The 22,960-nt window shown below is 39.5% G+C and overlaps 1 protein-coding gene across 1 annotated transcript in view; it reads right to left on the bottom strand.

Moving 5' to 3' along the window:
* The window catches only part of LGR5 (leucine rich repeat containing G protein-coupled receptor 5), a 120,947-nt gene that overhangs the window by 60,639 nt on the left and 37,348 nt on the right, over nucleotides 1-22,960 (bottom strand). Inside the window, exon 2 of the mRNA XM_067697348.1 lies at nucleotides 2,256-2,327. Within this exon, the coding sequence (XP_067553449.1) occupies nucleotides 2,256-2,327 (72 nt within the window). The remainder of the gene's footprint in view (nucleotides 1-2,255; nucleotides 2,328-22,960) is intronic.

The raw sequence follows: 22,960 nt of genomic DNA, 5'->3' as shown, positions 1-22,960 counted from the left end.
ACATAACAAAGGCATGATCAAAATGCTCTGCTAAGTGGATGTGTGTGTTTAAACCCACAACACCCTAAATTTAGCCTTGGGAAGAAAGGAATAGACCAAGCAGAGTTGATCATTTTTCCAGGTTCTATAAATATTATCCCCTTTTGCCACTAAATGAATAATGATGTCTTCAAAACATCAGTTAGATGCAGCACAGAATTATATATGGGAAAGTGGTCTTGCTTTTAAATTCAGCAAGTTGGCCAGCTCAGCAGAGGGAATTTCAGAACAGAAGGAGGAAATGGAACGAATAGTCTTTAAAGGGTCCCATCTACTTCTGAAATTCTATGATTCCATGGTCAAGATACTTGATGGAGTTTCCAGAGACATAAAAATAACGTAATTTGTAAAAATAGGCTTTTCAAATGGTAGTTCCCTCACCTTCTTTCCCCTATTTTTTCTCTCGATTATCTTTTGAAGAACTGGTCTTGGATGAAAATTAACATTCACCTCATGAAGAAAGAGGAGTTATTCTGAATGAATTGGGTCACCAAAGGAGGAACTCTATTAAACAAAGTCCTTGCGGAAGTGAATTATTTATTGATTTGGTTTGTGGTCGAAAGCTGAGGTGTATGTTGAAGGAGAATGGAAGCCTTTTGCCATTGCATATTATAAGGAAATTAAAGAGAAAGGCAGTGGGAATGCATATTTTAGAAATATGGGGGTAAACAGGACTAAGTATTGTATATTAATTATGGTGAGAGAGGGCAGATGAGAAGAATGTAAACAAGAAAAAAATGCTGATGTTTGAAATTTACTAAAAATAATCTAAAAATATTGGCTCATGTCAACTAAATCTGTTACTTTTTTCTAAGGCGGTGAACAAGTATAAGAAGCTCCTTTTACATGTTTTGCTTTCTCATTAGTTCATTCATTCATTCATCAAAAATGTATTGATTATTCATTACACACCAGCCAAGACCAGGACAGACATGGTCCCAGTCCTGATGAGGGTTAAATTTTTAGCAACAGAAATGGCCAGAGAGAAAAGAGAAGAGGAGCCTGGACAACCCAAAGTGAAAATCCATTTTTTGAATAATAAAAACTTGCTGTATAATCTAGTAATCTAAGCTTTTTTACCATACTCCTCGATAACAATCTGGGCATGTTCAGCTGATTTCAGTAGTAAAATAATAACATTTGTGAGAAAGCTAACGCCATCAAAAATAAATATAGATCCAACTCGAAAGGGGAGAAATTTGAGAATATTATCCTCTTGAAAAAAAATGATCAGTGTAGTGTAATTTGGTTGTGATGGATGGTTCTTTCCACCTCCCAAGGTGGATCGTGTGGTGCATCAACAATTTAAATTACTCCCCAGATTGGACCCGGACTCTAGGAATTACAAAAGGGGTATTTTCAAAAGAGGTCATTGCCTAAACAATTCCTTTAATCAACAGTCAGAGGATTTATTTAGCTAATGGTGCCAAACCTTCTTCATGAAGCCTATGACGACGGTGCATCCCTCCCCTAAGTCCCCGTCCCTCAAAAGACTAAGAGGATCAAATGAATTTTTAAATGCAGATTTTGGTTTATAGAGTTCTTTTTCATCTTCTGGAAAGTGATTACCAGACTTAATCAAGATTCCTCTGTGTATCATTAGCTAATTTTAGCTTCCTCCTTTTTAAAAAAATTGAATTTTATTTTTTTACAGTGAGTTTGGGGGAGACCAGTTTTAAGTCCTCTGTGGATTTCATGGTTTTCAGTTCAAGCCTTCAGGGAAGCTCAATTGAAAAGTAGGAAAACAGTAATTAAAAATGATTAGGACAAGGAGTTTTGGTGCTATGAAATGAGGATGCAATTCTCCCCGTCATAAGCCAAACCGAGAGGCAATTTTTGGTTTTGATTATGGCTTTACTTGCAATTTTAATAAACATGAACCAGTATTCAAACTTCTAATATCCTGCTGCTTAACTATTTCCAAAGAGCTCTCCAGCTCTTTTAAACAGCTTTTGTTTTAAACTTTTAATTTGTTTGGCTCAGCCTCACCTTAGAAAGTTGTAGCTTCATGGTAAACCCTTTTATAAGTTGATTTCCAGAATCCTAAGCGATTCTTTCTTTCCCCCTCCCAGCTAAGTGTTTCCTCATGTGCCCAGATCGCTGGTGCTGACAGCTTTCCTGCCTTGTTTTATCTGGTTCTCACAGTAAGGACGAGAGACAAATACAAGAACGTGTCCAGTGTTGACTAGATGCGGCACGACTCCGCTGATACTTACAGCTCCTCCAGGAAGCGGAGACCGTGCAGAGGATTCGGGGGAAGCTGACTGATGTTGTTCATACTCAGGTCTCTGGAGAGGAAGAGAGGCAGTGTGTGAGGAGCGGCGTCTGCCACCACAAGGCAGTCCAGCTGTTCAGTTCACACATTTGCAAGCAATACAGCCAAAGGAACTCGTTGTGTTGCTTGACAAATGAATCGCTCTTTTGCACGTTAAATATATTCCTTTCCTCCCATGTCCCCCCCAACATCATGGGCTCTCAGTCAAATCAGAGACCCTAGGAGGAGCTGATACGGAATTCAAAATGATAGACCATTCATGGGCATGGTTGTAATTCTTCATGTTTAAAATGACCTGAGTAGACCAGCAAAGGGAACAGACATAACTCAACCACCCTAGACATAACTCAGCGTCGGGTCCTGCTTTAAATTTTGTGGCAAAGAGAAATGTCTTCACCATGCAATTCTGGAAGTCCTCTTTCTCTGGGACTATAAGCACCTTGTAAAAACAAATGTTTTGATTCAAAGAAACTTAAAAAAACAAAACAAAACAAGACAAAAAGCCTATTCCCTCCTCCGAACATGTTCCTTTTGCAGGTTCTCGGATTGCATTAAATAAGTGAAATGAACCATAAAACAAGGGTGTAATGCGATCCTGCTCTGTAGCACACTTCCTGCTGGGCCTGCACAGTAGTTCCTGGCACAGGAAACAACAAGCCACTTTGGGCAGAACTCAATCAATTTTTGTTTTAAGCGAAACTCCGTGTAATTAGATTTTATTGTTTTTAATTTTCTATTTCTTTACTGTCTCCCACATAATCCTACAGCATCACTGGTATATGCTGTCTGTATCTCAGAGGCCAAAAGACCAAATGATAGGCAGAGTCTACTCAAGACCAACTAAGACCGCATAACAGTCAGCTGAAGGTTGACTTGAAAAATGACATGCTCAAACGCCAAGACTCAGAGCTAATGCCATTATAATCTCAGAGCGGGTCTACATACTTAAAATTTATCTTGAGATAAGATAAGGAGCTTATTTTTATTTATTATTTTTAAAAAATGATTCAGTTGACATATAACATGGTATTAGTTTTAGGTGTACAACATAATGATATATGTACATATTGTGAAATGATTACCACAGTAAGTTTAGTTGACATTCATCACCACAGAGTTACAAAATTTGTTTTCTTGTGATGAGAATTTTTAATATTTACTCTCTTTAGCAACTTTCAAATTTACAATATTGTATTATAACTGCAGTCACTATGCTGTACATTACATCCCCAAGACTTATTTCTTGCATAACTGGAAATTTGTGTCTTTTGACCACCTATGCCAATTTCACCCAGGAGCTTTTATTTTATTTTTTTAACATCTTTATTGCAGTATAATTGCTTTACATTCTTGTGTTAGTTTCTGCTGTATAACAAAGTGAATCAGCCATACATATACATATACCCTTATCCCCTCCCTCTTGCATCTCCCTATCCCACCCTCCCTATCCCACCCCTCTAGGTGGTCACAAAGCACCGAGCTGATCTCCCTGTGCTATGCAGCTGCTTCCCACTAGCTATCTATTTAACATTTGGTAGTGTATATATGTCCATGCCACTCTCTCACTTCGTCACAGCTTACCCTTCCCCCTCCCCGTGTCCTCAAGTCCATTCTCTATGTCTGCGTCTTTATTCCTGTCCTGCCCCTAGGTTCATCAGAACCATTTTCTTTCTTTCTTTCTTTTTTTTAGATTCCATATATATGTGTTAGCATACGGTATTTGTTTTTCTCTTTCTGACTTACTTCACTCTGTATCACAGACTCTAGGTCCGTCCACCTCACTACAAATAGCTCAATTTCATTTCTTTTTATGGCTGAATAATATTCCATTGTATGTATGTGCCACATCTTCTTTATCCATTCGTCTGTTGATGGACACTTAGGTTGCTTCCCTGTCCTGGCTATTGTAAATAGAGCTGCAGTGAACATTGTGGTGCATGACTCTTTTTGAATTATGGTTTTCTCAGTGTATATGCCAAGTAGTGTCACCCAGGAGCTTTAAAAAAAATCCGGATTATTCTTGTTATTGAAGTGGCCACAACCATTGCACCTAACCAGCAGATTTCAGTGTTGATAGCTTGATACCTTTATCAAATATTAACTTTTAATCAGTGGTGCCAAGAACTAAGGGATCATTCACTCTGTGCCTTTAAAAAGTCACGAGCATGTACAGGGAAGATAAAATATTTTGCTAAATGTTTTAGAGTATGGCAAACCCCCAGAGTTATTAATTTTAATATTTATTAATTTTAATTATTAATTTTAATATCATTGTTGGTAAACAATGATGTAGCTGAATAAAATGCTATGTTCTCAAGCTAAAACTAAACAATGCTAAAAATATAGACTAAAAAAATGTGTATTGTCCATATATTCAAAATCTGATTTTTTTTTCCTGGCACTGTTTAGATAAGAGAGCCAGATAATTGATTCACAATTTTAGTTCCCTGTGCAGATGTTTCTCTGAAGTAGCAAGGTTGTTTAGTTCACTGAACAGGCATATATTAAACTAAACAATACAGTCTCTGGATTCCTTACAGTGTCTATATAATCTCTGCAAAGACCTGATATTTCTAAAGCATATTCACTTACTTTTAACTGATATCCCACTTATTTCCTAAAAGGACCGGGTGGTTTGCTTCTAGAGCATGTTTATTAGTAACTTAGATCAAACCAGTCTCAAGACAGCTGGTGTGGATAGCACTGACATTCCTCTCCTCTCGTATTTCCCTGTGTGATGTGCAAATCAGTCTGGGACAAACACTGATCTTGTCTATTGCAGAAAGCTCTAAATAGAACAAGGAAATTTATGTTTAAGGAGATTCATAAGCACTCCACATTATTTTACTATTTATTACCCGATTTCAGGCACCTGGAAGTGAAGCTTACATCAGCATTCACTCTCAGGGTTCCCCCTGGAGCATTTTTATGGTGGAGCAGCAGAAAGAATACAGGCATTGTTAGTGTACAGTGTCTTGGGTTTGAATTCTGGCCTCTCCATGTGCTAGCTGCACGATCTTGGGAAAATGAACCTCCCTGTTCAGGCTTCCTCGTATTTAAACAAGGGTGGTCCTACATTAATAGTTTCATACCCTATGATAGCCGTTTCCAGTCAGGAGGGAGAGACTTAATTTGCTTCTTGAAAAGGAGAGTACCTCCCTTTCCCAACAGGAAATTAATCACTTCTCCCTGTTACCTGACATTGTGGTTCCTCCCAGAAAATGAGCTCGTACATTCGGCCCTCCATATCCGTGGGTTTCGCATCCCAGATTCAGAGAGCTGATTGTATTCGTTGAACTACACCATTTTACATAAGGGACTTGGGCATCCTCAGACTTTGGTATGCGCGGGGGCTCCTGGGACCAATCCCCCAGTCACACCGAGGGACGGCTGTATTGCTAAACCGACCCTTTACGACTTGTTTTCTAATATAGACTGTTTACTTTCTTTTTCTTTTCTTTTTTTTTTATTGAAGTATTGTTAATTTACAATGTTGTGAAGGCGGTTTTCTTTTAAAGAGCTGCTAACAATGCAGATAAACCTATGGCACAAAATAACTTAATAATAACAATCTAAAGTAAAATGAAATAGACTTTTAAAACATGAATCCAAAGTGGGTAAGGTAAAAATTAGCCGCATTCACCTTTTCTCTTCTGTGTGCACCTTTTGCATTGATGTTCAAATGTAACACTGGTCTAGCTTAGCGCTTCCCAAGCTGTCCATGGTAAAAGACCAATGAAAAACAAGTTCTACTTTGCTGTGGACTTATATTTTTATAAAATTAATTAATAGAAAAGTGAAATAACACAAAGATATGCAAAATACAAGCCTCAATATTTTGTTATGTGACTTGACAGATTATTCAATTTCTATGAAAGTTTCTAAACCTTTACTCTCAAATCCTTATCTGTTGTGGATTAGTAAAAAATAACCCTGGCCTGGGAGGGGTCCTCAGACCTTGCCTTTTGGTGAGCAATGCTGTTCTTGCCTTCGTGTCAAGAAGGGCAAGACTTAAATTACTTTTAGCCAGTTCAACTTTGAGTAAAACATGATAGAATGAGAATGTTTGGCTGCTAGAGAGGACTGGCACTCAGCAGGGTGAGGTCGCCCACTTAAAAGGGAAGAAAATGAGATTCACGGAGTTGAGAGGTCTCCAAGTCACAGTGCAGAATTTAATGGGAAAGCCCCTGGGCTGGAGCCTAGAGCTCTACTTGCCCTTGGTTTTTTGCTTTTCCTTTTTTCCAACAAATTTTCCACTCTGTATGAAAACATCCTCATTCTCACTCTTAAATTATTTTTTAAACTTTTCTGTTTTTTCTTCTGTAGTATTTGGTCTTTCTGACCCCTGGAACACATATAACTTTAGCAGAATAAAGGGATCTTAAAATAGTTTCCAAATCTGTGCATTACTTACTTTTTAAACTATCATTTAAAAAAAGTCCCTATTTTGCACCACATTTGACCCATGGTTCAGTTTCCTAAAATCAGTGAAGCAATGTAATGCACTTCTTTAAGTTTTTTCATCTTTTGCCAAGATGTTGAAATTAATTTTGAAGAACTGGTCACTAGGTAAAAGGATTTCATCAGAAATGGAGGATTCATTGTGACAAGATGGTCAAATATGTTAAACCATTCTTCCCTGTCTCTGACCCAGCTCTTGTCTACACTGTGTTAATGACCACATCTAGAAATCTGGAATAGGATTTGCAAAGTTCCATGGGAGCAGCTGACTATCTACTGGAACCATTGCCAGAGCTTTAAAAAATATAGATGCCTGGGTCCCATCCCCAGAGTTTCTGAGTCAGTTGGTCCGGTATAGGCATTGGGATTTTTAAAAACTTCTCAGGTTATTTGAATGTTCAGCCAAGGCTGTGAACAGTGCTTAGGAAGAACTCTTTCTAAATTTCTAGATGGGTGCTCTGAGTTCTACAACTCACTCAAAATTTAGGAGGCTAACTAAAGATATTGTTTCCTCTGGGTAGAGAGTTCCACTCAAGCAGACAGTATCTTTCTCTTGAAAGTGTCTTTGTTGCTTGCAACTCTATTATTTATTTTTCTTCATGTGACAAAATATTAATTGAGCATTAATTGTGGTCAGGTCTAGGAAGACAGTGGAGGAGAAATCTGAGTCATCTTCAACTTTTCCCTTTCCTGCTGTGCCTATGTCCCTAAGGCACCCAGTGTTAATTCTGCTACAAAGCTTGCTCCTGCATCTGGCCTCACTTCTTCCTTCCTGGCTGCTGCTTTTGGTCAGGTCCCTGCTCTGTTGATAACTGTTCTACTCTCCTGTTTACCGTGCCTCCTCATTCTAGGTCATCTTCTACACCATGGCCAGAGAGGTCACCCTGAAAAGTCCATCCGATCATGTCACTCCACTCAAGAGACATTGCTGGCCAATGAGAAAGGCATCCCCTCGCATGATTTGGAGAAGCGCTTCCCCTCTGGGAGGGGAGGGTGGTAAATTAAAGAAAAGGTCATTTGCCTCCTGCAGAAGCAGCCAGGGAGCAGAGTGAGTGGGGTGGCAAAGAGAGCTTGGCTTGGAGTTCAGCCCCCCATGGAGAGCTCCGATACCAGGCACAGCCTGCACAACCACACCCAGCTGGGACTCCCCTGCCTGAGAACTTGGGTGGACTTCAGGCCTCTTAGAGGAACCAATGTCCCTACCTTCGTAGGCTCTTCACAACCTGGCCTAAAGCATGTTTCCACCTTGATCTTACGCCACCTTCCTCTCTGCAACATGTGTTCCAGTTACACTGAAATTCTTTCTGTTCCTCTTTGCATCTGTCTTTACCCATGTGATTCTCTTTCCCTAGAGTGCATTATCCTCTCTATTTCCAAATGACTACTCCAGTGCTTAACAGACCCCCAGGTTTCAGACACAAACTCTTCTCTTTCCAGCTTAGTTGTTCTCTATTTCCACCTCTAGTCCTTGGATACTTCCAGGATCAAAGACTTGTCTTAGCCTAAGATCATACATTGATCTCCTGGATCACCATCTCACCAGCACCCTGAACTGTCTTTTGTTTCCCACTACTGGCAAAACCCCAGCTCTGGGAGAAAACCTAATTCATCTTCTCTTTTACTATCTCAGTGGACTGAGTGCCACTAGAAAAGAAAAACTCACAAATGTGCAGATTAGTTACTATAAATTCATGGTCTTTGTGGGCTCTCTACACTGCTGCACAGTCCTGTTATTTGTTATGGCTCAGTTTACTCCTGCAGGGACTGCTGCCAACCTTCACCGCTTGCCTCAGACCCCTTAATGGACAGCCACTCCCATCATGGTCACCTTCCCTCTGACTTCGTGGAATTAACTGGGACTCTTTAGATCAAACACGACATAGGCCAAATTTTTGTTCTCTTTTGTCCCTTGCTCAAGATACCCACAATTTTCTCTTGCTCATGGGTCCTATCTCCCCACCCCCAGGATGCTACAGCACATGATTTCATGAACAATTCCTTCTGTTTCCTGCATTTTCAATTTCTTTCTCTTCCCTTTCAATGTATAAATGTAGTCAAGTCTTTTCCATGAGTAAAACAAACAAAAAACCAGATCTTACGATCTCATGTCTTCCTCTACCTGCTACCTAATCTTTCTCATTCCCTTTGGGGTTGTTTCTAAGTCTCCAGTTGTAGTCTCCACCTCCTATTCCCTTCTCAGCCCATAACACACAGGCTTCCAGCCCTACACGCCAATGAAACTGCTCTTGCCATAGAAACAATGACCTCCATGTTGTCAAATCTAATGAACACATGACTTACTGGACCTCTCTCCTACACCAGACTCTCTCTTTCTGGAAGCACTATACTTTATAGTTTCCAAGGCATCATTCTCTCAGGATTCTTTCCCAACTTTCTATAGACTCTTTGTGGGATCGTCTTCTATCTACCCCTTATACGGCAGTATTCTCTGGAGCTCTACCCTTGGCCTAGTGTTCTGCAACCTCTGCCCTTTCTTCTTGGTGACTGTTACTTACTCTCACGGGTTTAAGTATCACTTAGATGCCCATTACCCCCCAAAGCCATATTCCTAGTCTTAATGTTTCTCCTTCAGAATCATTTATCTAATTTCCTTCTGGATATGTCCGTTTACCAATATTGCAGGAATGCACTGTGTCTAAAGTGGAAATAATTATTTTCTATTCCGAACTCATTTCTTTTTCTGTGGGGCCAGTTTCTAGTTAATGCCACCACCATCTTCCTGTCAAAAAGCTCAAATCTTAGATACTATTCAACTCTTCCTATTTTTCTTTTTTTATCCTCTCTGTCTATCCCCTTTTCTCTCTCCTAACTCTGCTCTCACTCTCTCTGACCCAATCATCTGAAACTGCCTCCCAACTCTGTGGCTGCCTGCTTCCAGAAGCTTCCTGCTTCTTATCCTTTGAGGCCCACCCTCTGAATGGCAACTAGAGTGATCTATCCAAAAATGCAGAATTAGCCACCCTACTTAAAACTTTTCAATTCCTATCACCTCCCAGATGAAATCCCCATTTGTTAGTATTGCATACAAGCTCCACTGGGGAGCACACCAACCCTTTGTCACTCTGGCATATTGATTCTAATTCATCCTTCAAGACTCGGGTTGGGTGGGTGTCATCTCCTCCAGGAAGCCTTATCACATTTGTGTAAGTGATTTGCTCTCCGTCCTCCTGTATCACCCCATACCTTTAATGACATCATATTGAAATGATGTGTTCATGTGTCTGTCTCCTGCAGTAGGGTGTATTCCTCATGATCAGTGGCCATTTTTTCATCACAGTACTCCTAGTATCTAAACGCATGTTTGCATACAGAAGATACTCAATGAATGTTGAATTGAACCCTCTTCTACTGCCTCTGTCCTATGAGTGAGCAGATGATCTTACCCAATCCATTAAAAAAAATCAGGTTTCTCATCAAATGGCTACATAATCCTAACTGTGAGGCATGTAATCCTTTTGGTATAAAACACTTTTGGGAACAAAACACACTTTGTGTTGTGCCCACCTTCCACAATGGCTTTTGCTCACAATTAGCGTTGTGGTTTCTCTTTTCAGTCAATCCTATTTGTTTTCTGTCCTAGGGATTCCTCAGAGATTCTCATCCATTGAAAGTCCCCTTCTACCCCCATTGCCCAAGTACATTTATGCTTATGTTTCTCCTCCCCTCCCCCACTCCTTCTACGCTTCTGCTCCTGCCTATATCCCCCCTCCTATTCTTCCTCCTTCTTTTTATTCCTGTTCCTCCTTCCCCCTTCTTCTTCTTTTTTTAAAAAATTTTTACTGGAGTGTAGTTGATTTACAATGTTGTGTTAGTTTCAGGTGTACAGTAAAGTGAATCCGTTATACATATAAATATATCCACTCTTTTTAAGACTCTTTTCCCATATAGGTCATTACAGAGTAGTGAGTAGAGTTCCCTGTGCTACACAGTAGGGCCTTATTAGTTATCTATTTTATATATAGTAGTGCATATATGTCAATCCCAAGCTCCCAATTTTCCCTCTTCTTCTTTCCTTCTACTTTCCCTTTTCTCCTCCTCTCCTGCAAAAATATCTACCCTTCTTATCATTTCTATGGATTTGTTGTGGGAGAGGCCTGACTGCAGTAAGTATTTAGTCCACCATCTTAAAATCCGGCTATACTGTCTGTATTTGAGACTTGATATGTGAATCAGTGAACAGAGAGGCCATTCCTTATAGTGTGCTTATTAAACAAAGAAGGCAACAACAACAAAGGTTCTTTAATCTCTGCCACAGTTGAAGACAAATATTTTCTTCTTTAGCAGCACCACGCAATTCCTATTTCTTCTAAGTATAATCATGTTAAATTTGTCTTGGGAGATCCAATAGCATTTAGCTTTTTGCCAGACACCTTTGTTAACAATGAATGGATCCAGGATGGAGACATTCCAGCACTTTTTAATTGATCACTTTTTAAATACATTTCTAGAGATAAGCCCTCCTGTGAACTTCAAAAGGAAAGGTGCAGGCTTGAGTAGCATTTTATGACAGTATGAACAATGTATGTCCGGATACTTTTCTCATGTTATTGTTTTTAACTCCAAAACAATGTATCTTTGAAAAATACTTTTTACTGAAGTATAACATATATGGGAAAAGGAATAAATCCTAACTAATAAATCCACTGCATTTTCACAATGTGAACTCACCCTTGTAAACCAGCACAGATCACTGCTACCACCTCAGAAGCTTCCTAACTCACTGCTCCCCCCAAAAGGAACCAGTCTGCTGACTTCTAACATTTTTATTAATTTTGCTTGATTTTGATCTTTCTATAAATGGAATCATAAAGTGCATGTTTTTTTTTTAAAGACTATTTTTAAGAGCATTTTTAGGTTCACAGCAAAATTGAAAGTACAGATATTCCCTATATACCCCTTCCCCCTCCCCACATGTATAGTCTCCTGCCTTATCATCATTCCCCACCAGAGTGGTACATTTGTTACAACTGATGAACCTACTGATACACCATAATCACCCAAAGTCTGTAGTTTACATTAGGGTTCACTCTTGGTGTTGTACATTCTATAGGTTTGGACAAATGTATAATGACATGTATCCAGCATTATAGTATCATACAGAGTATTTTCACAGCCCCCCAAAATCCTCTGCGCCCTGTCTATTCTTCCCTCCACCCCTGGCCCGCACAATCACTGATCTTTTTGCTGTCTCCATAGTTTTGCATTTTCCAGAATGTCATATAGTTAGACTCATACAGTATGTAGCCTTTTCAGATTGGCTTCTTTCACTTAGTAGTACAGAGAATAGCCTTTTGTGTTTTTCTAGCTTCTTTCCCTCATTTATGAGATTTATCCATGTGTTGCACGTAGCAATAGTTAATTCCTTCTCAATGCAATATGTGTCTCATTTTGTTGTTATACTACAATTTATTTATCTGCTGAACTATTGATGAACATTTGAGTTCTTTTCAGTTTGGGGCTATTATGAATGATGCTGCTATCAACATTCTTAAATATGCCCTTCCTTGAACATATATATAAGTGCATATCTGTTGGGTATATATCTAGGAGTGGAATGGCTGGGTCTAGGTATATATGTATCATATGTTCAGCTTTAATAAACCCTGCCAAATAATTTGCTAAAGTGGCTATATTGATTCATACTCCCACCAGTAGTGTATTAGCATTCCACTGGTTTCCATTTGTTATAGCCAAAATTGATATTATTCTTCTTTAAATCTTAGTTGTTTTGGCTAAATGTATGCCCAATGGTATCTCACTATGGTTTTAATTTGCATTTCTCTCATGTCTAGGAGAGTTGAGTGCCTTTTCATATGACTTTGACCAGCAGGATACCCTTTTTCTTGAAGTGCCAGAAGAATATTTTATTTGATGACCTTCAAATTAAAACTTACTTGTTGTAAAAAGTGAAGCTATACATTGATATGTAAAGAAAAAGCTAATAATCTCCTTACTCCTCTTCTAATAGTATTTTCTTTCTGAGGTTTCAAAGTTGTTTTTTGAGATAGTTGAGGTGTAATAGTTAGGAGCATGTATTCTGGAGCTATTTTGCCTTAGTTCAAGTCCTGGCTTTGCTATTTCTAAACTGAGTAACCTTGAGCAAGTTATTTAATAGCTCTGTGCCTCAGTTACCTAATCGGTGAAATGGACTTAATAATAGTATCTGCTTTATAGAATTGTTGTGAGAAATAATTGAGCTAATGTATGTAAAGTACTTAAAACAGTATCTGGCACGTTATAAGCACTACATATTTGCTATCATTATTATTATAAAATAGAATCTCTTTTATGTTTTTACAAATTAAAACTCTTACCTATACAGATGTATCAAGAGCAGAGAAATGTTAGCTTACTGATATTTATGGTTATCCTGAAAAAAATCTCTTTAAAGTTACAGGATAACTTTAAAAATGTTTAGAGACAGTAGGCTTATGTTCTACTGGTCCCTTTGCTTTATTAATATTAATTTTTAATGGAAGCTTTGAAAAGACAGAGCCTCAAAGCTCTGTCAATAACAGGAGAAGAGATAGATACAGTTTTTGTGAGATCATTTATCTAAAAACCTCATGTTCTCAGAACACACCCCAAAATAGAAAACGAAGCAAGCAGACAACAAAACAAAACAAAACAAATGACCAAAGGAAAAAATAACAATAGCAAACCAAACCTTCTTTGAACAGTCAGAATAAGAAGCCCACAGAGCCAGTCGTGAATGTTTATGTACTTTTCTCAGAGGAAAACGTCCCAATCAGAAAGGAAGTATTCTTTATTTGGGCAATCTTGTTGTTTGTTTGGTTTGGTTTTGAAATCCATGGTGGCAAATTACTCATGGGAGGCAGACTCAACAAAGTTGGCAATGATGTGGGAAAGCAGATTTAAGAACTAAAATCATCATCATCATTATCATCAAACACATAGATCTTTATCCATCTAGTGTAATAGTTCTAGATATACCAAAAGCTTCCCACCCAATTTGGAACCAATTTCTCTGCACCTCCCACAAGATAGTATAGATCTTTATATGTTCTAAAGGATGGAATAATCATCAAAAATCATCAGAAAAGTTTAAGAATCTAAGAATACACTAAGGTTCTATCTTTTCTACTTCTCTCTATTCTCTGTGAACAATTTCCAGACTTGAACTTGCACCTGCACTACAGATCTTTCTTTCTTTCTTTCTTTTTTATTTTTGCAGTACGCAGGCCTCTCACTGTTGTGGCCTCTCCCGTTGCGGAGCACAGGCTCCGGAGGCGCAGGCTCAGCAGTCATGGCTCACGGGCCTAGCCACTCTGCGGCATGTGGGATCTTCCCGGACCGGGGCACGAACCCGTGTCACCTGCATCGGCAGGCGGACCCTCAACCACTGCGCCACCAGGGAAGCCCCAGATATTTATTTCTAACAGTTTTATATTTGGCCTTCTCCATGTGGTTAATTGACCAGTCACCTACAGCCCAACACATTTCAAATTGGACTCACTGTTTTCTCTCTTTTTCCCAGACCAGCTTTTCTCCTTGTGTTTCCTCATCTTGAGTAATGCATCACTGTTCTCTCAAGCAACCAAGCTGGAAACCTCAGGTTTATTGTTTTTTTTTACGTCATCCTATCATTCATCGTCCAAATGGCCATTAACCCTATTGATTATATCTCTGAAATGTTTCTGGAATAATAACTAACATTTAGCTGACACATACACACACACAGTCTAATGAATCTTCAGATAACAACCCATTTTATAGATGAAGAAACAGGGACACACAGAACTTTAGCTTTCCCAAGATGACACTGGCAGTAAGTGGCAGAGCCACGGTCTGAACCTGATCTGTCTGACTCCAAAGCTTTTGGGATCGGCCCTTTTCAGCTACACTATATACTAGAATCCAAGTTCTCATTTCAATTTTTGGCTGCCATAGCTTAAGTTCTGGTCCTAATATTGCATCACCTTTCTCACTCTTAAGAATTACCACGCATGTAAGGAGATAGCTCAGGGAAAGTTTGCTCCGCACTTTTCTGAACCTGGTCACAGGTTGGTGGAATTTCTGGCTGCTTTTACCTCTTGGCCAGCACTTTTGGAGTGACTATTCAGACCTCTCTGTACTACCGACTCTGCTTCCACTTAGCCTTTATACACCCTCTTTTGGGTCTTTCTTGGCTTCCTGGTCTGTAGCCCCTGGTCCATCTCTCTTCCATCCCCAGATCCCAGAATTCCAGTCATAACTCTGGGTTTCACACTCATCTGCGGGGGTGGGGGGGAGTTCAAGCAATTTCAATGGGATCTTAATGGTCCTCTCTACCTTCATTCTTCCCTCCTTCCCAGTCCATCTGGAATTATCTGAATTTTTTCCCTGAAGGATAAAGGAGCTAATATTTTATACTGTGTTTCATTTTTTTCTTTTAACAATAACTCCATTTATTTGTCTAGAACTGTACAGTTTACAAAGCTCTTTCATGCCCACAAATTTGTCTTTGTATGAGGTATTTGAACATGAGTATTTGCAGAGTCCAAACTAAGACTGTACTATAATTCACAATACTAATGTTCACTTGAGGAATATATTGATTTTCTTTATGCTTGAAAAAAAAATCAAGCAACTGGCTTTGGAACTAGAACAGGGTTTCTCAGTCTTGACTCTATTGACCTTTGGGGCTTGATAATACTTTGTAGTGGGGGGCTGTCCTGTGCATTGGAGGGTGTTGAGTAGCATCCCTGGCTGTACCCGCTAGATACCAGGAGCACCCCTCCCCCAGTGGTGACAACCAAGAACTTGACTGTTATGGGCTAAATTCTATTCTCCCTTCCCCCCAAATTCTTATGTTGAAGTCCTAACCCTCAGTAACTCAGAATGTGATTGCATTTAGAAATAGGTATTTTAAAGAGGTCACTGAGTTAAAATGAGGTCATTAGGGTGGACCCTATTCTGATATGATTGGTGTTACTATCAGAAGAGGAAATTTGGACGTAGACAGATACAGAGGGAAGACCACGTGAAGACACAGAGAGAAGATGGCCATCAACAAGCCAAGGAGAGAGGCCTCAGAAGAAACCAGCCCTGCTGACACCTGGGTCTTGGGACTTCCAGTCTCCAGAACCATGAGAAAATAAATTGCTGTTTTTTAAGCCACAGCCTGTGGTACTTTGTTACGGCAGCCCTAAGAAACGAATGCACAGACATTGCCAAATAAATGTCCCCTAAGGTCAAATTGCCCCTGGTTGAGAATCAGTTAACCAGTACACATGAATTACACAGAAGAAAAAACTATTAATTTTGCCTTTTGTGATGACAGAAAAAGTAAGTTTCCAATGACCTTTTTTCTTTGAAAGAGGGAATTTAGAAAAACCTTCCCTCCCTACTCCTCTTTCACATCATAAATTCCTTATAGCAGAAAATTTCGTTACTTTATTATTGAACAATGAAAATATAAAACAAAGAGCAGAGCCAAAGACTATAAGATATGGTTCATGTATAACCCAAGGAGTGACTCTGAGGCTGTGTCATTGGGTCTTTTAAACAATTCTGGAGCTGTGGCTGCACTGAATGTTTCCATAATAATTACCCAGAAAAGACTCCCAAGGCAATATTTCAAAGAAAATCTTCCAAAAGCTTTCATGAAAGGAGCTAGATCTATTTTATTTCACCCAGGCAGAAATGCCCATTGTTTTCCCTGCCCTGTGCAATAAGTAAGACACTGAAATATCTTGCAGTTAACATGGTGTGACCATGGGACCCTTCCATGCCAACAGGACGAAATCTTTCTCTCCCATCCACATTCCTTCTAATATCCTGAAGCACACACACAGGCTCTGAGTTATTATTTAAAAAGGCAGATCTGACCCATCATCCTACCTCATCCCATGGGTTCAAAAGGCCTTTACTGGTTGCCCATCATCTGCAAAATGGATCCCATGTTGTTCTCTAGCTGTGGTATGAGGATAGCAAAATGGGTTACAGTTTTGAAAAAGAGGTCAGGGTCTCAAAAGATGGTTCCACCACCAACTTGCTTATTGTCAGTTTTATGCTTTTCTGGTCTTAACTTCCTAGTAGGTATTTCATGCTGCCATGGTGAGGATTAAATGAGATACTGTAGGTGCATGCCCTTAGCTCAGCATCTGGCACTTGAAAGGGCTTTACTGGTTGTTGGCTGAATTCTCCATGGTCCAGTCCTGATCTACTAGATTAGGTTTACCTCCATCTAAACTCTTCCAAACAGTCTATATTCCAGTCACACCAGATTGCCTTTTATTCTCCCAAGGTGTCCTGAGGTTTTACCCTTTAGATGGACACAAGATATATTTCCTGTGAAGCTTGTGTTCAAGGGAAGGGATTTGGAGCATCTTATCCTGTGGCTTTCTGTGCCCAGGCTCTGTTGGAGTCACACAGACTAGAGAAGCTGCATGTCAAGCGCCTGGCACAAGGCTCCATCCTGAGGGAGCAGCCGTCATCTCCTGTGGTCACATCTGCCCACCTGTGTCCCACTCAGTCTTCGTTCCGAAGCGCTCTTGCACTTCCTGCTTCTACTCCTGGCTCCTCTGCAGATGCCCCACGTGGCGGCCAAAGGTAGCCCTCCAAAACCGAATTAGCTCATTCCCTGGCATGGCCTGAAATTCCCCCAGTGGATTCCTGTTTGCTCTTAGGTTAAATCCAAATGCCTTAGCATGGCATTTTGTGTGTGTGTGTGAACAATAAAGTGTGTTTATTTAAAAAGACGACGACAAAATTTGACATTGAGAGAGATATAAAAGACGCACAGGATTTAGAATTATTAAATACAAAAATGATTGGCTATAAACAACGTAAAAATAATTTCCCAGTCCCCAAAAAGAAGTATGGCAATTATAAAATTTTTGTACTGTATGTGCATTTCCCTTATAATTTTTAAGAACCATTCTAACAGTCTATTTGTGTACAATATAAATTTACCATAACTGTTAATAAAAAATTATTTTACATTTGAGTTTACTGAGTGTGCCTTTTTCTGTAAGTAACAGTATCTTTGGTTTCAAGTTCACCTTGAAATTTTTATTTACCACAAAGATCTTTTTACCCCTAACTCCTTCTACAATAGAAGACAGAGGCTAATCAGTCATGGGTCCTGTAAAAAACAATGTGAAGAAAGGTTCTAGAGTGACCCAAAATACCAACGCAGATATTACCTTTCGGTGGCCAGCTAAGAGGTCCATTCTGCGCCAATGAAACAAATGGAAGTGAAACCTCAGAACAAGCAGAGTTTAAGTTCCACGCCAACATACTGTGGATGTGAGGCCAGCAGAGGACATTCCATCAAACTCAACTGAGCCCAGTGCATGAGTGGGGACCCTGAGGAAGCCCAGATGGTCTGCTGTGAATCCCAGCTGGGTGCAGATGATACTTAAAAGGACAACGGTATAGCTGGATGTGAAATTTGAGAACCTGCCTACCATAAGCTGCTTATCTTTGAACCCAAGACCTTAGACCCAAGACCCACGCTATTTCTCCTCTCTGAGACAGCACACCTAGTAAAAACAGCATCCAAGATTGGTTTCATTATCTCCTAAGCAGGTAGTGGTGACATCACCACTAGTACTATAGCATCCAAGCTCTGATACAAATGGATAAGCTTCTGAGTCAGTAAGAGCAGAAGCTGTGTCCGGCCATCTGCGTCTGAAAACCATCCACAGCGCACAATTGGCAGATGAGAAATTAAAAAAGGATGAGGTCATTAAACTGTCTCACTGGAAACATGATTCCACTCTTTCAGACAGAAAACCTACTAGCCTGGGAGACTTTCACCAAAGTACTGAAGGATCTGATGCATGGGCTCATTGCCTGAGACCTACAGTCTTAAGTCAAAAAAAATCTACCAGGAGGACAAGAAAGGTCTAGTCTGTGATCCACTTGGTCAGAAAGGTCCTGTTTAAAAAAAAAAAAAAAGGACCCACTTTAACAAAGGTCTCGTTCAAAGTGCCCTGGCTGGTTGGCTCTAAGGCAGCCTGCCAGCAACAGACAGTTCTTCCAAATTATCAGAACTGGTTATGAGGTGTCTTCTGAGAATAGTTTGACTACTCCCTTGCACCATCAACAGTATTAAACTGGGCAGGAATCTCTGGATATTCACTTCCTTGAGAAGGTCTCCTCATCCTCATACAGACTCACCGTCCCTTCACTCACCCACTCAGGTTATACCTGCCCCTGGGTGGTTCCTCCTAGATCCCGAGTGCTTTCCCTTCTCAGGTCTTCTCCCATGACACTCATCTGCACCTCACCCTCCCTTCCAAAGGCTGTTCCTCTTTGTTCTTAAATATCGCTTTTTCAGATAAGTCTTCCTGACCTTCTAATCTAGAATAGGTCCTTTCCCTTATCGCCTTGCTCTTCTTCCTGCCTCCCTCTATTCCCCTCCCACCCACCCCGCCACCTCCCACCATCATTCTTTTCCCTTAAGAATAGTTTTTGGTCACATCTTTGTTTTTTATTTTTTTAACATCTTATTGGAGTATAATTGCTTTACAATGGTGTGTTAGTTTCTGCTGGATAACAAGGTGAATCAGCTATACATATAGATATATCCCCATATCTCTCCCCTCTTGTGTCTCCCTCCCACCCTCCCAATCCCACCCCTCTAGGTGGTCACAAAGCACCGAGCTGATCTCCCTGTGCTATGTGGCTGCTTCCCACTAGCTATCTATTTTACATTTGGTAGTGTATTTACTTTCCTGTCCTCCTTTCTTGAATGCCATGAGGGCAGGGGGCTGCTAAATCACCAGCTTTTAGCGCAGTGTCTGGCACATGGTTGACAATCAATAAACACGCTTGTTGAGCGACTGATGAGCTGAATGCATGTCACATTCTCTGGCTTTATTCCCTTCCTTTCTTATTTCTAGGAGGATTATTTTTACTAAGGATGTTTTGAGTCTCAGAGGATAGCATAGCATGCAGATTAAAGAATACCTTGTTTTTCCTTTAGACAGCTGGCTAAAGTGTACTTTAAAAAAATAACTCTACTATAAGTGCTAATCTATTTATCAAAAACGTATTGATGAAAAATAGATTAAAAAAGAAAAAGAAACCCTATAAATCTCACTAAATTTTGAGTTAGCTTCTGGTTGAATATGAAAGATGTAGAAACATGATTTTATTTCAAAATCAAATCGGGCATACATTCTATACCTATTTTGCTTTTGAACATTTTATGAGCCTGCGTAGACACATACACTTTTCTCTAAAATAAATTTTTTTCTCCCATTAAACGGAACAGTCTTTACTGTTCTTACCTCAGTGGTATGGAGAATGTGAATTCAATGTTTATAAAATGTATTCTGAGATCCTTTGAAGCCTATCATATATTTAATGAACTCTTGTTATTTCTGCAATGCTTTAAGGCATTTAAAACTCAAAACAAATTAGTAAAAACAGAAATGTAATTCCCAAAAAAGCCAAAATGCTACAATATTTGAATTAAATTAAACTACCCAAGAGTTTGATTTACGCATTCCTTTTCTAAGGTGTTCCTAAATACTGACTTGCATTAGAAAGATGAGAGACAAAAGTTTCTCCGTGTTGCAGTGGAACTTTTCAATTATGCTATGGGAGTAATATCCTAGCTTAATGTTAGTCTTCATTTCAATCTGGGGCTGATAGACCAACTCTAAAGAGATACTATTCACTTTCAGATAAACTGTTTTTCCATTTAATTTAACCAAGATTCCAGTAGAGGGAGCAGAGTCAACAATTAGAGAAGAGAGACTTTCAGAGTTCAGACACTCAACAAGGAAAAGACCAAGGGCTGAATTAATTTGAGAAATACATAAGACAATTTTAGCTACCAATAACTTGGCTTATCTATCTACCTTCTGAAGTACTGTGGTCATGAAAAGCAATTGTCTGCCTTTCCTTAACTACTGCCATGGAACATTCATTTATATGCTTCTAAGTGCCGCAAGAGCCAATAAGTCACTGATGAACTTTTGAAATCAACCAAAGGTGTAATCATTCATTGTTATTGGTTAATGAGTTGCAAAGCTCGAGAAAATGTAAAAATAAGTGAAACATTTAGAGCCTTTTAGACCAAGTCTGACTACATATACAATCAGAAATTCAAAATGTCAGTGTAAGCTATATCAAATGTACAGTTATTAACTGAGAAAAAAATGGAAGAGAAAAAAACCAGGGAAACCTTAAAAAGGTAAAACCTGTGCTTGTATTTTTACAATGAACCTTGTTAAGGGAACTGAGTCAGATGTGGGAACTCAATGACTGCGTATTGATGATGAAGCTAAAAGAGCAACACAGGTAAGGAATTGTACTAAGCACGAGGAAGTGAGTTTACAAATCTCACTACAAATTAAACAGTAAGAAGTAGAGTTCTAACACTGATGGAAACTTACCATTAGTTGTCACACTGCCAATTCCAGTTGCCCTGGAGTTGGGGCATACACAGCTTGTGTGACGGTGTGTGGCAAGCCTACTTACTAGGTCCCTGGCGGTTCAGTGTCATGAAAGGAGGCCATTATTAAAAAGAAGAATCCCCAGGGCTGTTGGTGGAATAAATGATCAGTAACAAGATAAGGATTTTAAGAATTAATACAATAGTGTGTAGTTTTAAATGTGTTCTCATGAATATGATACTTTTTATTCTTTTATTTTACTTCTTTAAATTATAATTAAATTTAAATTTTATTTTAGGTCAAAGTGATTATACACACACACACACACACACACACACACACACACACACACATTTGTACCTACCTACGTACATATATGTATATCAAACAACTACAAGCCTTATAATGAAAAAACAAACACAAAAACAAAGTCACCAGGCCCCTGTGACCCTTTCCATCCCTGATTCCCACTTCTCAGAGGCAACCATTTGCACCTCATACTCCAGAATGTCTCAAGGGTCACTCTCTTCAGACTGTAACTTTCCAGTCTTCTATCAGGGTTATTGTTTGTGGTGGGAGTTTGGATGGTGAGGAGACAGTTGTCTGACTGTGTGAGCTAAGGAGATATTTAGCTGCTTATCATTAAACTTTTCAGTGAATCTCCCTATTTTCAATAATCCTTGACCTTCAAAAGAATCCTCTTCTAGGATTTTACCCAAGAATTGGCTTGCTTCTTGACTTAGCCCATGCCATTTCTCTGCTAAGTCATTTCACGAATTTGTTAACACATCCTGCCTCTTATAATTTTCTCTCCTGTTCTCTTAGTTTTTGTAGGTTTATGCTTTTTAAATTACTTTTCTGCCACTGAGATAAACATCTGTTTAATCTGCTTTGTGTTTCTGACATTTTTCTTAAGCTGAAACCACATGCCAATTATTCAAATATTACTTGTTTCAGGTATAATGTTTTACTTTTCCAATCCATAACAGCCTGATTAAAAATAGTCATGATATACATGGCTTTTCTCCTAGTCATACTAAGGAACTTTAGTCCCCAGCACATTTTCTTCCCAAATCGTTCTGGAAGTTCCAGCCTTGGCTGCGATGACAAGAACTAGTTCTTTTGACCACAGCGTGGTATCTATGTTTACCCCTTCTTCTGCCCTGGCTTGCTATGGTGATGTGTGAAAATGCTGTCAATGATCAGTCAGCTGGGCTCCAGATGCATTTTCTACCTGAGACTAAAAAGTATGTGGGGCGCTATTGGTACCATCATCACCAATGCCACCACCACCGCTGATGCCACCGCTCTTGACTTTTGCAGGTGGGCACAACTCCTTTTACATCCTTCCTACAAGGGTCTTGGGTCCTCCATGTAAATAAACCCTTCCTCAGTTATTCTTGAATCCCAGAATAGATACAGCTTGAGTGCAAGTTAAGTAACCTTCCCAGGGTGATCCCACTTAAAAGTCTGTATGCCTCTAAAGAACATGTCTTTACTTACTGCCTGTCCAGAAAGCTGTCAACACATTTTCCATTAGTTGGGAGGGCTTCTTGAAGGAGATGAAGTTTCAGTAGCTTTTTTTTAGTGTTAGAAGAATAGTAAGGTAAGGTGGGCATTCAGAGGCAGTGGTTGGAGTTCCAATGGGTGGGTCTGTGTAACTTTGCAGTCCACCTACTGATCTGGGTGGCTGGACGGTGTCCTATTCTTCCCTCATTAATATGTGAGTCCCATCTGACTGCTCAAAGAAAACAACCTTCCTAAATAGAGGAATCCTATGTTTCAATCATCGACATACTGGTGATTT

Source organism: Pseudorca crassidens, chromosome 11 (genome assembly GCF_039906515.1).
Source record: "Pseudorca crassidens isolate mPseCra1 chromosome 11, mPseCra1.hap1, whole genome shotgun sequence".
Lineage (NCBI taxonomy): Eukaryota > Metazoa > Chordata > Mammalia > Artiodactyla > Delphinidae > Pseudorca > Pseudorca crassidens.
Note: the sequence above shows the minus strand (reverse complement) of the source record. Positions and strands in the feature narration are given on the sequence as shown.